This window comes from Notothenia coriiceps, unplaced genomic scaffold (genome assembly GCF_000735185.1).
Source record: "Notothenia coriiceps isolate Sejong01 unplaced genomic scaffold, NC01 NC01_scaffold00037244, whole genome shotgun sequence".
Lineage (NCBI taxonomy): Eukaryota > Metazoa > Chordata > Actinopteri > Perciformes > Nototheniidae > Notothenia > Notothenia coriiceps.
Window position 1 is genome coordinate 421449 of NW_011369945.1, and position 14330 is coordinate 435778.

At 40.6% G+C, this 14330-nt stretch overlaps 3 protein-coding genes across 4 annotated transcripts in view; 1 reads left to right on the top strand and 2 right to left on the bottom strand.

The window, feature by feature from the left end:
• LOC104965166 (gamma-aminobutyric acid receptor subunit beta-1-like) overlaps positions 1 to 14330 on the bottom strand; it is a 417189-nt gene that overhangs the window by 191 nt on the left and 402668 nt on the right. Inside the window, exon 5 of the mRNA XM_010794125.1 lies at positions 1 to 4095. This exon is cut by the window's left edge and continues 191 nt beyond it. Coding sequence (XP_010792427.1) covers positions 3754 to 4095 — 342 coding nt within the window. The 3' untranslated portion in view covers positions 1 to 3753. The remainder of the gene's footprint in view (positions 4096 to 14330) is intronic.
• Positions 7949 to 10994, top strand: LOC104964392 (verprolin-like). 2 transcript variants are annotated; one of them, XM_010793158.1, is made up of 2 exons: positions 7949 to 8058; positions 8901 to 10994. In XM_010793158.1, the coding sequence occupies exons 1-2, from the start codon at positions 7981 to 7983 to the stop codon at positions 9261 to 9263; spliced, it is 441 nt and encodes a 146-aa protein (XP_010791460.1). In that variant the 5' UTR covers positions 7949 to 7980; the 3' UTR covers positions 9264 to 10994. The 2 variants fall into 2 exon arrangements, with proteins under 2 accessions (XP_010791460.1, XP_010791461.1); XM_010793159.1 differs by having other exon boundaries at positions 8904 to 10994.
• The window catches only part of herc1 (HECT and RLD domain containing E3 ubiquitin protein ligase family member 1), a 99737-nt gene continuing 96216 nt past the window's right edge, over positions 10810 to 14330 (bottom strand). Inside the window, exons 53-55 of the mRNA XM_010794105.1 lie at positions 13455 to 13607; positions 12401 to 12706; positions 10810 to 11479 (exon numbers count right to left, since the gene is read on the bottom strand). Of these exons, the coding sequence (XP_010792407.1) occupies positions 11294 to 11479; positions 12401 to 12706; positions 13455 to 13607 (645 nt within the window). The 3' untranslated portion in view covers positions 10810 to 11293. The remainder of the gene's footprint in view (positions 11480 to 12400; positions 12707 to 13454; positions 13608 to 14330) is intronic.

Here is a 14330-nt window from a genome sequence, read left to right on the forward strand (position 1 = left end):
CCCCCCACACACACACACACACAGTCTTATGTTTGCCTGTAAACAAGCTGAAAGACACACAAGCAAACTCACCCACACCCCATTCCACTTGAGAGCACATAAAGAGCATGAGAGAAAAATTGTACAGTAATTTTACACAATAAGAGTCCAGCACATGTACAGCCCCCCCACAGCCTGTAGGCAACACAGTTGTTCATGGCTTCCATTAGCTCGTCCATTCACAGAAAAATATGAGTCCATCTGCTTTGCATCCTTTGTTGAGAAGAAAAGCTGGTTTTCTTTTTTTCCACCTCCTGTCCTTCCACTCTGCTCTGGGTAGAAACAGCAAAACTGGCATAATGGAGACCAGCCTCGCAGGAGATTTTCTTTTCAGCATTGAATTCAAAAGATTGTCATCGAAATGCTGGAATGTCTTACAACTACAATCTACGCTTAGATAATGGTACCGTACGCTAGAGCGTCAGAAAAGAGTCCACTTCTGTTTTTGGTTCTCCTTGTTCTTCTTAATCTAAAAAAAGTACAAGATGATTTGTTTTTAAATTCTACTCACTAGATAGAAGTTAAGTTAAACCCTGTGAAAATATTGAGATTCTTGGTAAAGGCACAATATTCAGCCATGAGGAAAGAGCACACCGCTACTATTGTGTCCTGTAGAAGCCTTTGTATTTTTCTCTGTTTAAAGCCCTGATAAAACAAGCTGTCCACATTTCTCATAACCATCATGTTGCTGTTAATATACTGTACATCACCAGATCGTCCTTAATTTAAACCCTTAAAAGTCTGATTATTTCTTCTTCCTTTCTTAATTTGTAGTAGTCAATGCTGTAATTTCGAAAAGTGATCTGGGAAAGTAGAAACATAGCTGAAGACAGGTTTAAAAATACATGTTTCCAAAGAGTACCTGCTTGATTTATTTTTCCATAATAAATTGAAGAATATTTCCGTTGAAGTCAGATTTATATTTTTCTCCAATTAAGTGTTTTAGATCATTTGGATAAGAGTTGGTTTGTCTACACTTGATCGTCTGATTGCTTGGGTTTCCTGACCCGTCTGAGTTATGCGGTCTTCATAGTTCTCATCAATTAAGTTAATTAGCGCAATGTTAGCTTAACTGATAGTTAAGTTATGGCCAAAGCTCTAAAGACAATTCCTAAATGTAATTGAGGAGAGGTCAACTATCATTCACCGCCCATAGACTCACTCAGTGACCAGTAAAATAGAAAACCTTGCAACAACAAAGTGAAACTGCCTTTACCATTAGCATTAGTCTCTACCAAAACCAGTGACTCTATTTCCCTTTTTGTTTTGCAATAATTATAATGCAATTGTCTATCAATAAGCTTGTGTAGTTTGTGGGCTTTGAAAAGACAGCTTCTTTAAAGTGAAACAATGATAGAACCAAGAAACCTCATAGGATATTTGCCAAAGCAGACTCCCTTAGCTAGGTCTACCAAGATAAGTAGGAAATTGGGTATATCACGTCACTCTGACTGGATTAAAGAATTACATAAATGCACGATGTGTCTGAGGCTACTATTTAACGGTACAGGATGCCTTTCCTGTCAATGGTAATCTGATGAAAGTGTTTCATTGGATAAGAACAGATCAGTATTCCAGGAAATTGTCCCCATACTTGACTAGTGTACCTGGTGATTCAAGTGCTTTTGTTTTTGGAGCCAAACTGTATTGTACATTAGCGTTGTTCATCTGCCATAACCACAATCTTTTGTCTTTTTTTGTGGTATTCTAAGTATAAATGTCCTGTATTGCCTTTCACAGCTGGCAACAGGGTTGACTCTGTAACGTGAGTTATGCACTGCATACGACTAGAAAAGTGCTGTCTAGTTTGATACGTTCTGGTTTCAAATGATTTGGTGGTTTAACAGCTGTGCATGCCTGTGAGTGAGTTGGTAATGGTTTTGCCAGTTGTACATACCCAGAGATTAACATGTTTATACCAGAACCCAAAGCAGTAGAAGACCTTAACATGGTAGCAAATTCATTTCATCATCATGAACATTTTCAACATAACAATACTTTCATATCCCAAAACCCCTTCATATCCAATAATCTCCAGGAACTCTTCAAGGACCAATTGGAAGGAAGGTCAAGTCATACAACAAATCCTACTATCATCTATGGAACAAACACAAATAATAGAGTCCTTGGTTTAACATCTTCTGGTTACAGGGTGTATATGCACCCATGCAGAAAACCTGTGCGCTGCTGAAGCTTAAACAATTTACCAACACAAACTCCAGTCTTGTGCATGGGCTTGCTAGACGACCATTCAAGTTCCTGACCTCTCCATTCTAACTATCCATTTCACTATATTTTAAGGACACCCTTCTTCCTGCATGGGCACTAATCATAATTTGCAAGGTGAGGAATTGTCCGATATGCATGCAATTTACAGGAACAGGCTGGGAACAGGCTGGCAGGTGCATTCACTTGGTATGATGCTAGTTGTTGTCTCTATCTTAATGGCCATAATCTTACTGTCCTCACCACTAGTTGTGTAGTGTATTTTGCTCCCGATCGAGGACTGGAGATACAGCAAACTAGAACTTGGTCTTAGAACTCATACCTCGGCCATATTCATGAGCCTTGATAAAAAAAGACAATCCACTGAAAAACTGAAAGTTAAGAGTAAGATTGACCTTGTGCTTAGGGGTAGGCTTAAATGATTTTGACCCATCGGGAGAATAACCCCAATGCAATAAGTTATGTATTATAATTCATAAATATTTTGTTATAGTTTTTACAATCTCACAAAAATGTCTTTAAAAATGTTTGTTAGACCACATGTTGCAACACCAGCAGCGAGTTTTATCAGGGCTTTACATTTTTAATGTGATTTTGAAAGCATGGTGACATCATTGGTCATTCTTTACCTGATTTCTTTTAAAGAAAATTACATTGTACATGCTCACAGACGCTGTGAGAATATCGTAGATACATTTTGTTTTTGAGAAATGACTGGAGTTCCAATTAACCTCTGTCCTGTACTTACCTTAAATGCAATGATTGTTTCGCAAGCATACAGTATAATGATTATAATACAGATTGGCTCAGTAGAGCCATGCAAAGCTTCCTTTTTTAAAGAAAAGAAACTTGTCAGAAATAACCCCGCATCATAAAAAGCAATTTGACATGTTTTATAGCTTGCATATGACTGTCAGAGAAGGATTTCAACGCAAGTCTACAAAAAAACCTTAGTCGGAGCACTGTCTGAGCACCAAATAAGGACTATATATTACGATGGGAATCAACAACATGTCTTCTCTTAATAAGTTAGGTGAGCTTCAGTTACAAGTCACCTGCTTGTTTTGCGCTGGGCTTCTTTGTCTCTTGTTTTTTTTTTACCTTAAGCAAACAAAAAGGTTGTGTTTCATTCACATGCAAAAAGTGAGATAACAGAAGGTAAGTAAATGAGATAGAACAAATGAAAGATCATTGCCGGAAATTTCAAAAGTCTTTTTGGCAAGTTTTTGCTTAGAGATACTATGTCTTTACTGTGTCTTAAATTCCATTATTTTCATCCATCTATTTTGTACAGATGAGTACAGGAAAAGTGAAAGGATTTTTTATAAATTATACCTCTGTTATATATATATTTATATATTATATATTAAATTGTATTTACATTGTAAAGACATCCAGTTCTACATCTCATTCCAAAACACAATTTATACAAATGCTCCATCGTTTTCATCGCTGTACAAGCCCCGGTTAACTTTCTCTACTGCCACCCTAATTGACGTAGTAAAACCAGTAGACCAGGTTGAAGAAGGTGAACGCAATCGGGAAAACCACGCGAGACCACTTGTCTATGGCGTTGACATCCGTCAGGTCGGGGATCTTGACTTTCAGCTGCGAGGCCCTCCTCCGCAAGCGCCCCTTCTTGTGGCCCATTGGCCGGTCGAGGGCCGGTCGTCCGTACAGGTCTCGGCTGGTCATGGGCTTGCGGTACTGTATGCTGGCGCTGTCGTAGGAGAACATCGTAGCCCGAGGGTCATTGAGAACACCCATCATATCTGCTCCACTCATCTCACTAGTCAGGTTGGTCAGGAGGATGTTGCCGTGAGCGTCAACCTGAGGAAGGAAATGTCATTAAAGTAATTTTGTAACCAAATCCCAAGTAGAATGCAAAGTAAACGGTTGTACCCTAACAAAAGTAGTATCAAGTTTAGCAAAGACAAATGGGAACTTGAACATTGCATCGTGGTCTGACACATACAGGGAATAACTTAGCAAGAGCGACTCGTCGAGGATATTGAATGGCGTAGCCAATTGATCTGAAGGGAGGTCAGGCATGTGTTGGTTTACTTATTGTGTTCATTTGTGTTGACAGTAGGCACATAGCTAGAACATTTAACTAAATGTCCATCCATCACATCCCTGTTAGTGTAGGCCATTAAAATAAATCATAATCTCACCTGTATATTACTAATTTTCTTTACTTTTTCTTCTTTTTTTTTTGCTTTCTTTGGGTGAAGGTTACGAAGCAACTTTCAGGGCAAAAACTCAGAAGAGCTGTCCATGACTGGTCTGTCGGTTCTGAAACAGCTACTTGGTATTTCCTGCTGCCGGAGTATGCCACAGTGCTGCAATTATACTGTGCAGCTGCACCTTCTCAAGAAGAATCCTCGGATCCGTAGGTATTTCTTGTTAACTGTAGTTTGTTGAAAGGGACAAAATCAAAACGTACTTGATTTGGTCACCCCCTTTTTTACCTCCTCTAACCACAGAGTTAGCTAGCTGTGGACTCCACGATCCCTCTGCCTCACTGCTGGGGGTCTACTTCACCAGGAGTCGAGCTGTTGGCAGCTCTGGAGACGCCTTCAGTTAGTGGCAGTAGAACCAATTGCTAACTATAAATATGTATAGCCATGGGGGATGGAGGTTATATTTAATAAGATTTTTTTTTGGAGCCACACATAACCAAACACACTTACTTTAAAAACATTTAGCTGACTTCTGAAACTGTGAATCCAATAATCAGGTCGACTTAATGCAGCCATAGGACAGGGGTATAGCTTCACAATATTTCGTTTTTATCACAGCCACTGGGAACCGCTGTAACTTTGTCACCTTCGCTAAAGGCACAGTGATACAACACGTCTTTTTCTCTTATGGTGCGTTCGCATTGCGTTAACCATGTGACTTCACCAAGGCTGTCAGTTGTGTTTACTCACGTCATGCAAAGGAGGCGGGGCTTATCTCCATGTTGATACTATGGTGGATACCAACTACAACAAATACACGTTTGCAAATTATGCCAAAATAACAACATACTGTTACCGGTTTGTACAAACTATGAATTAATGCTTTGACAACTGTGCAAACAAGATGGCAGAACGTGTTAACAAATTTGATGTTGAGTTGAAAAAATGTAACTCTCGCGAAGAGACGAGTCGCGTCATTCTTGCCGCATCAATCGCGTCAGTTGTGACACAGGCTCAAATTCACGTCTCTGTGTATTCGGGTGTGAACGTATCATTAGAATACATTATTCAAATTCATCAGTATTACAAACAGTGGCGACGCTAGGGGGTGGCTACTTGGGCTCAAGCCCCGGATGTTTTCTGAAAAGCCCCGGATGTTTCACTTTAAAAAAAAAAGAATTAAATATTATTATTTTAATTTTTTTGAAAACGTCTCGGGAGTAACGTGCAGTACCGGAGTCCACCAGAGAGGCAGCCGCTGCGGGACAGTAGCCTGCCGTACCGCGTAGCCTTCCCTGCCTGAAGAAGAAATGATCCTCCTAGTGCCCTGAACGAGTTTTAGTAATAGCCTATAAAGTTATGGATATTAGAAAGTTATTTTCATCAAAAGCAGGCGCCACAAGCTGCAGCAGCAGCAGCAGCAGTATCAAGCAGCTGACAAGAATGTCATCACCGCAGTGAAGAAATGGATGATGTTTCAGGTTTGTGAATCTAATGGTGATATTCTGCACTCTGCTGACTGAGTAAGAAGTGAAAAAGAGTGATGTAACGTTAATGTTATATGCTAGTAAACCATGGAGCAACCCACACTAAGTATACCTTGATATGTTAGTATCAGGGTTGGGTTGTAACGCGAATACATGTAAACGGCGTTACGTAATCCAGAATTCACAAAAATCAAGTAAACTGTATTTCAGCTCGCGTTACATTTGAAAAACGAGTAATCTGATACGTTACTTCGTAAACCTGAAGTGAATACACTTTTGGATTACTTATTGGAATTATTGGTGGAAAAAGATTTCCTCACAACATTTAATGATTCATCTTAATTAAGAGGTAACAGCCCGACATCANTTAGGATGTCCCCTGCTCCCATCCTTCTCTAAACACAAAGACTTCACCTCAATATATTGGGGAGGGAAAATATACTTTGTCCCTTCAAATTTAACACACATGAATATATATAAGGTGACATTAAAATGAATATACCAGATTTAACTTTCCTGCCATAACCCGTTACTTTAATAATTCAAATAATCCTTCAGGCGGTGACCACGGCACCAAATAGGTCCGTCAATTTAGAATATTTAGCAGCCTCCACCTCCAGAGACTTCAGCTTTTTAAGTCGCAGTTTTTCAGCGCCACCCGGGCGTTTCTTCTGCTTATCCATTTTCAGCTCAGCAGCAGGCAGCCCGTCCCGCGACTCCCACCCATGCCATGAGGTCCCGCCCCACCCTGGTTTGTGTTGTGATTGACAGCACTGTCAGGGCTCTCTGAGCTTATCAGCCCATGATTCATTGACAATGACAAACAATAGACCAATAATATGTGTCGATGCTGGCAACACACTGCTAGCCCTCTGTAGCCAATTGGCCGGCCCAATTGGAGGGAATTTAGAGGGGAAAAAACGAAAAGAAAAAAAAAACATTGCGGACCGGCCCACATTGGGTCAACGGCGCACCGGGACGATGCCCGGTATGCCAGATGGCCAGTCCACCCCTGGCATCAAGTGATATACATGGTCAAAACGACCTAGAAGCACACAGTTTACAGCTGTAGTCGTGTGACTTTAGCTAACGTTAGTTAGTGAAATTAGTTAATTAAATTAGTTAGTTAATTTGTGAATGTAATCTTTGCTAGCTAGCTAGCTACGTTAGCACGTATTTACCTTGGAGCAAAAGTATTTGTGTTTGTTGATATTCGCCATATTCAGCTGGGCATGGGGCCTGCCGCATTTCTTTATCCACTGGCGGCATCTCTCCTCTCGGGTTTTGGGTTTTGGGTTTAGGAAACGGGTAAAATATCATCCTTCCCTCCCCTCTAAGCTTATGGGATATCTGCTATCCGATTTCCAAAGACCATAAGCACAACGCTTCACCATTTTCGCAATGAATTTGAACGCTAAGCTTGTCGGACTTCCACAGGGAGCCGCGCACGTGATCGAATATGATTGGACAACGGGCATTTAGGGGCGTGGCTTTGTGAAAGGTCAATTGTAGCTAGGTTTTTGAGTGAAGCTTTGAATGTCTGTCGTATTATGTTATGATGTCATCACCATAAACAAGATTACAAAATTGTATCCAATCAAAACATTTTATGAAATCAGCATATAACTCATCAGCTTGTAACATAGATATTAAATGTCGTTTTTGAAGGGCTAAATGACAACAACGGATTGAAGCAGACTATTTGTGTCCAACATATTTTTTAAAAGCCGTTACGTAACAAAGTATTTTTTACATTGTGGTATGTCCTCTTAAACAAACAAAAGTAATCTCCTGCATTTGTTTAACTCCAATAATATGTTGAATGATTTAAGATGCAACACCACTTTAAGTGTTTTAGATCTGTGTTTACTAGTTTGCAGTGAGTCTTCTGTCTTTGTGGCACATTGCAGCATCTCTTGGCGTGTAACCTCCACCTGTACATCAATGTTAAACCTGTGAAGATGTGAAAATGGTGGAAACCAACCTGTGTTTTCTGTCTCCCCTCCAGAGGACGCTTCCTCAGCATTGTACTGAAGATAGCAGAGATGCTGCACAGTTGGTTTCCTCACATCAGACCAGACCTGACGCACACAGAGCCCTGCACTCCGGCTAAGAAGCGAAAGGTAAACAAGTAATTATTATTCAACCATGGTTACCAAGTTTATTCTGATTATCGATTTCCTTTTGAGGGAGTTAAGCAAAAAATCCCAGCTTTTCAAATGTTAAGATTGTCTATGACAGTAAAAGAAATATCTGAGCATTGAAAATGTTGCTCATGTTAAATTAGATGAATTGAGGATATAACACTAACAAGTATCTCAATCTGAAGTCATTATAATAAATAATCATCGTTAACGGTGAAGTTCATCTCCCGGTCGGTCTGTTTCGCGGCTCTGGTGGTGAGAAGAGTCTGATTATGTAACAGAATCCTGGAAGCCGGGGTCTACATTTATTTTTACTGGCGATGATTTAATCGTTTCTTAAGAAGGCTAGGGGTCAGATAATGAGGGGAAAACCAGAGCGGCCCCTCACTCAAGAATGTGATCCTCTACATTTAAAAACCAGCAAAACCATCTGAACTGCAGAAGGGTTCACAGAATACAAACCAGACTGAAAGTTTGGTGGAACATATTTGAGTGTATAGTTTATCAATAGTTAATATTTATTGAATTGAGTTAAACCAACAATTTTTAATACATTTTATAATATCTATTCATTTCTTTTAAATTAATTTAATAAGTTATTTAACTGAGTTAAACTGACTTTTTAAATGAGTTAAAAAAATATATGAATTGTGTTGAAGGAACTATTTTTTATTAATTGTATGATATTTATTTAATTGAGCTGAAGGAACAGTTCTTAATTTATTTATTAAAAGTAATTAAATTGAGCTTAACGGACTTTTAATAATTATGGAGATGTGTTGATGGTAGACATTATTGTGACACTGATGTTTCCTCTCCAGCAGCATCAGAGCAGCGCCCCGCCCCCTCCACCCTCGCCGGTGTCGTTCTGCTCCTCAGACTCCTCCACCCGCCTCAAACGGCTCCACATGTCACCCATCTGCTCCCTGAAGACTCTTGAATCCACCCTCAGCCAGCCCCCCCCGGCCTCCGCCCCCCCTCCACCTGCGTGCTGCAGCCAGGGGGCGACCCAGGACAGCGCCGTCTCCTCCTCCACCGACTCGCTCTCGGCCCCCCCCAGTCACCTCAGCCGGGGGGGGGCGCTGCCCGCCAAGTTCACCACGCCCTGTCTGGTGAGACTCTTGCAGGCCAAGGACAGCATCATCACACCCCGGAGGGCGGAGGACGGGGGCTCGGGGTCCTGAGAGGTGACGCCGAGAACCAGAGGCTGATCCGGGGTCAGATCTGGGCTCCCACATGAGACACTACAAGGCCTTAAAAAAAGCATGTTTCAAAGTCTTCTATATATTTTTTAAACAGTGGAAATGCAGTTGCCTCGGACTTCAAGTTCTTCAGAGTCAGAATGTGATGAAGAGAAAACGGGCCTCGCTTGACTTGAAGGACTTTTTCAAAAGTCCGTGTGAGAACATTGGACCTTCATTTTGAGTTTCACTGATATTTGAGTTGGATGGATTTCATCTTCTAATGAGTTCAAATGTTAAAACAATGTTACTGAGATGAATCACCTCAACACAAGAGGAGTGAACAAAGAGGAATGGTAACTCTGGGGTTGGAAATATGGGCGGAAGCTCATTACACCTGGAGACTTCTGATTGAAACACACACTTCTTTTGGGTTTCCAATGGTTCCTCTACCTCATGCTGAGACAGCACACAGTTTGACCGTGTCAGCACAACAGAACTGTCAGTGATCTGAAACCTTTGAAGTTTTACACAAGCTGCAGAGTAAAGCAGCGTACATTCAAGAAATCTTAGGGTGTAGTTCTTTCCTATACTGAGGTTTACCATTACACAGTGAAATATATCCAAAGCGAGTCTTTCACTATAATTAGCTTGAGGTCTACAGTTTTTCCAGAGGGATTTAAAAAGGTTTTGTATACCCCAAACCTGGATTTGTTGGTCAGTTCTTGTCTTTCACGCCTCACATGTGAGTTGAAACATTTCAACACTGTTGGGAAACAGAACGATCACGGGGAACCCAGAGGAAATGTAGAAACATCTCCTGCCACCATTTCAAAGATTTGTTCCAGTTAGTCCCAATACAATCCTCACATGTACTTTGAGAGGTTTATCAGTTGCTGTAATCTTTATCTGCACTCCATACAAGCTGTGAAAGGTATAGGAAACTGAATATTGTACTAAAACTAAACAGCCAAGGTGGAAGATTCCCACTTTGGTTGAACTCAGACTCATGAAGCTGGAGCATAATGAGGTCTCGGCAGAGTAACTAAGAGATGGCTTCATGGATGATTACGCGTGGGAAATTGATTAGTGGATCCCTCAGGCCATAACGTGATTTTTGGGGGGTTTCCCTTCCCAAAGTTCCCTCCATTTTCCTACTTTTTACATATTAACAGTGATCTTGTGACCGAGGGCTTCCAAAATGCAGGTGACCCACACTCAGTAGTCCCTGAACGCCTCCTGTCAGAAGCTGCTTTCACTGCGAATTATATTTTTTATGACAGAAACCAAAACACTGTCAAAGTACATGAGATTGAGAGAAAATTCATATCCAAACGTCTCCCCTTGCCAACATGGACACTTATTTTGAACACACTGAATAGTCGTGTAATTTTTCCTTTAATGTACATCTGTTTTTTTTTCTTTTTCATATTATAGTTACTTCCCATTAAAGATGGCCTTTGTCATGTTTACTTCTGAAATAAATGTGATGTCTTCTGGAAATGTTTGTCTTTTTTCTACAAACATTTAAAATTAAACCCAACTACAATTCAGTTATGCAGCATTTATTGTTGTTTTTTTGTATGCTTTGGGAAACTCGGCATAGGCAATGAAAACAATAAATATGGATATTATGCAAAACATTTCCATAATGAAGCATTTTACACAATGTACAATATTCTTCCTTTCCTCCTCGTGCTTTTTTTTTGAATATTCTATACACATCCAAACAAATAAACAACCTCCATGCAGAAACCCTGAAAATGGGATGTGGAGTAATGCGCAAAAAACAAACACTAAATACACTTCTCGTGTGGATTCTTGTGTCATTTAAAAACTGCTAATAAACCGCAAGGAGAAAGGAAAACCTGTGCTGTTTGAAAGTACATAAAATGGATTTAAAAAGTGTCTGCTCAGGAGTTCCCTACAACTGGTGCAGCGATGATGAAGCATCTCGCTCTGTGTGTGCGTGTTCGATAAGACAGTCCGTGTGCAGGTGATCATTCATGTGTTCACGTGTGGGGCTGCCTGCGTCAGTAGTCCGTGTCGGAGCCCTCTGCGTTGTCCACGTTTCTGGAGAGCATGTAGTTGTCCATGTCGATGGAGCGGCAGTTGTTGATGGCGTAGCGCAGCCGCTCCGCCATGACGGCCTGGCTGGAGTAGGGAGGCAGGCGGAGCTGGAAGAAGCAGGTCTGAGAGGTGGGCAGGCTGTCGTACGGCTGAGGGGGGGAAATGAAGAAGCTGTTAAAAATCGTACAATTCTTGTCTCCATAATGCTCTTTGCTTATTCTATCCACTATTTCAGTTTGAAATAGTTCCTATTATTTAGTTTTCTCTGCATTTATTTCAGTCTTGGTTCGGCTAAAACAACCAAAGATCCCCTCTGAGGATCAATAAAGGTTTATCTATTCAATTGAAGTCATTGATATAGCGCCACATCATATTACAATTTTTCTCAAGGCACTTTTACTATAGAGCATGTCTAAACTGTACTGGTATACTCCCTTTTGGTGCAGAAAACGTAAAGAAAGCCATAATTGTTGGCCATGGCACTGTTTTCTGCTGACTTCGCCATATTTAACAGAGTTCAGCAACAGAGGAGACATAACACTTCCTCTCATGTCTGTTAGTACATAGCCGCAGACTCTGAGCCAGCCCTGCCCACAATAATTGATGCCATGGAAATGCAAAAGCCCGCACCAGCAGTGTCACAATGCCTTGATCTGGACTCAAAATATTATTCTAAATATCTTTACTTGGCGAGTAACTACATGATTTATGAGCGCTGTCACCTTCTGTAACCTGTCATTGTGCAACTTCATTGGAGGAAATTAAAGCTCTGGACTACTGTGGTTGTTTTTCTCCACAACAAACAGATGGCCAGTCCGACCCTGTACTCGTCCAAAGTTGAAAAAAAACACCTATTATACGTTTATTTGATAGAATAAAACGTTTTACCTCCAAAAACGCTTTAGAGGAAAACAAATGGAGGCGTGTCCCATAGGGAAACATTGAAATGAATGCTATTAACAACCTCACAGCAATTTGACCGTCTAACATGCCTGTAAAAGACCTTAAATCCTTAGTAAATGGACGTATTCGGACAACATGTAGCACACAGTGGAGTCTGCGTCACCCACCCGGTCCACCTTCATGATCTGAAACCTCTGGGAGATGTCGGCCGTGTTGGCGGGCAGCCTCGAGCGCCCGGAGACGAAGCGCATGAAGAGGACGCGCTCCTCGTTGGAGAACTCCTCCAGCGTCTGCCAGAACCACTGCACCAGGGCGTGCTGCTCGTCCACCTCCCTGTAGCGCACCACCTTCTTCAGCACGTCGCAGCAGATCTCCGGCATGCCGCACACCATCTGCTCCAGCTGCTTGGCCGTCAGCAGGGACAGCAGCGGCACCGGCACGATCCAAGACATGCCCTCACGCACCGCCGCCACCTGAGGGAGGGGAAGGGGGGGGAGTTACGATGTGTTCATCATCCGTACACACAGATATCTCTTTTTATTATTCACCTTCTTCACTACAGTTAAACATTAATCGATGGTCTATAAAACGTTAGAAAACTAGGATTCTTTCCCTCCTAAAACTCATTTTTACACATTTTCAATTCTGACTTCGTAATTCTGAGAAGTTTACCTCACTTTCTTCTTTATTTCACAACTATTTTATTTTATTTACTTTTTCACTTAAACAAGCTGAAACTAAGAAATAACTTCTGGGGTTCTTTTTTTTCTTTCAACTAATTGTTTCAGCTCTGGCTTTCACAGTGAGCAGTTTGTATTAGACTACATGAACCTACAGAAACAATTCCTAAAGAAATAGACATTGTTGTTGTGTGGAAAAAGACGCTCTTTCCTTTTTTCTATAGTGCAGCCGCTGCTCTGATAAACGTCTGTGTGACCAAAAGCTTGGAGGTTAAACGTTCATGCTTGACTTTGAAAACAAAAGTATGTCATCCCAAGATTTAATTAACAGCTATTGTGGATTCTCTAATTTCATTATAAATTATTTCTTCATCAATTACAAGATTCTATTTTCCTCCATTGTATTAAAAACCTTTAGGAAAGTTAGCTAGAGCTCCAGGAGGAGATTGACTTTGTCACCTTGTAATAAGAGATGGTTAAATGTTTCTAAAGGATGTTTAACACAGAAGGGTAACATGTGGTACTCCCAAGCAGCCCACACCTGTCGGTCAATCTCATGCAGCCGGTACTCGATGGCTCTCTCCACGTATTCCTTCCTGTTGGAGAAGGAGAGCGGGATGCTGTTTCCCCCCGGGATGATGGGCACCATCTTCCCGTCTGCACTCTGCCCGACGAAGGAATCCAGAGGAATCATCTGGGAGACAAACAGTGTACATTTAACGATTGTTAGTCGACTTTACACGTATTACTTTGAATTGTAAAGACTCAAATGGAAAATAAATGCGTCTCTCAATAACAGTCAAGGATACCCTTTTTAGTACTATAGTGGCACTGTAGAAACATGTTGTTATTGTTTTGTTTGTGCCATACACACACAGGGAAACACAAGGGCGATGCGATATCTGTTTCACAGTCTTCAGCTGATCGATAGTTGTTGGCGGTGACGCTTAAAAAGGATCTGTTAATCCATCCATCTGTTAATCAGTGGCTGACAGCAGGAGATTACAACATGCAGTAATGACAAAAAAACAACGTTTTATTTGACGTTGATTTGAAGTAGTCCATATAAAATGTTCAGTTTCACATGACCCGAATGATAGTGGACGATTAGCGATTCCAATATTTTGGTAAAATATAAATCAACAGTAAATACATTTTACATAGATAAACTATATTGATACATTTTATCAGAATTGTAACCAAGACATGTTAAAATAAAAAGATATATTTTATTATAAAAATCATTATTATTTACATTATTGTGTTTATTATTCATATTATTTTCATCAATATTATATTTTTTGTAATTGCATTAATATTATCATTATTTAACAATTATTTATGTTGTTCTTTTGTCTTTCTTTCATTTTTTCTTTCTACGTATAATATGTTGACAAAGCTGAAGGAAAGAAATAGA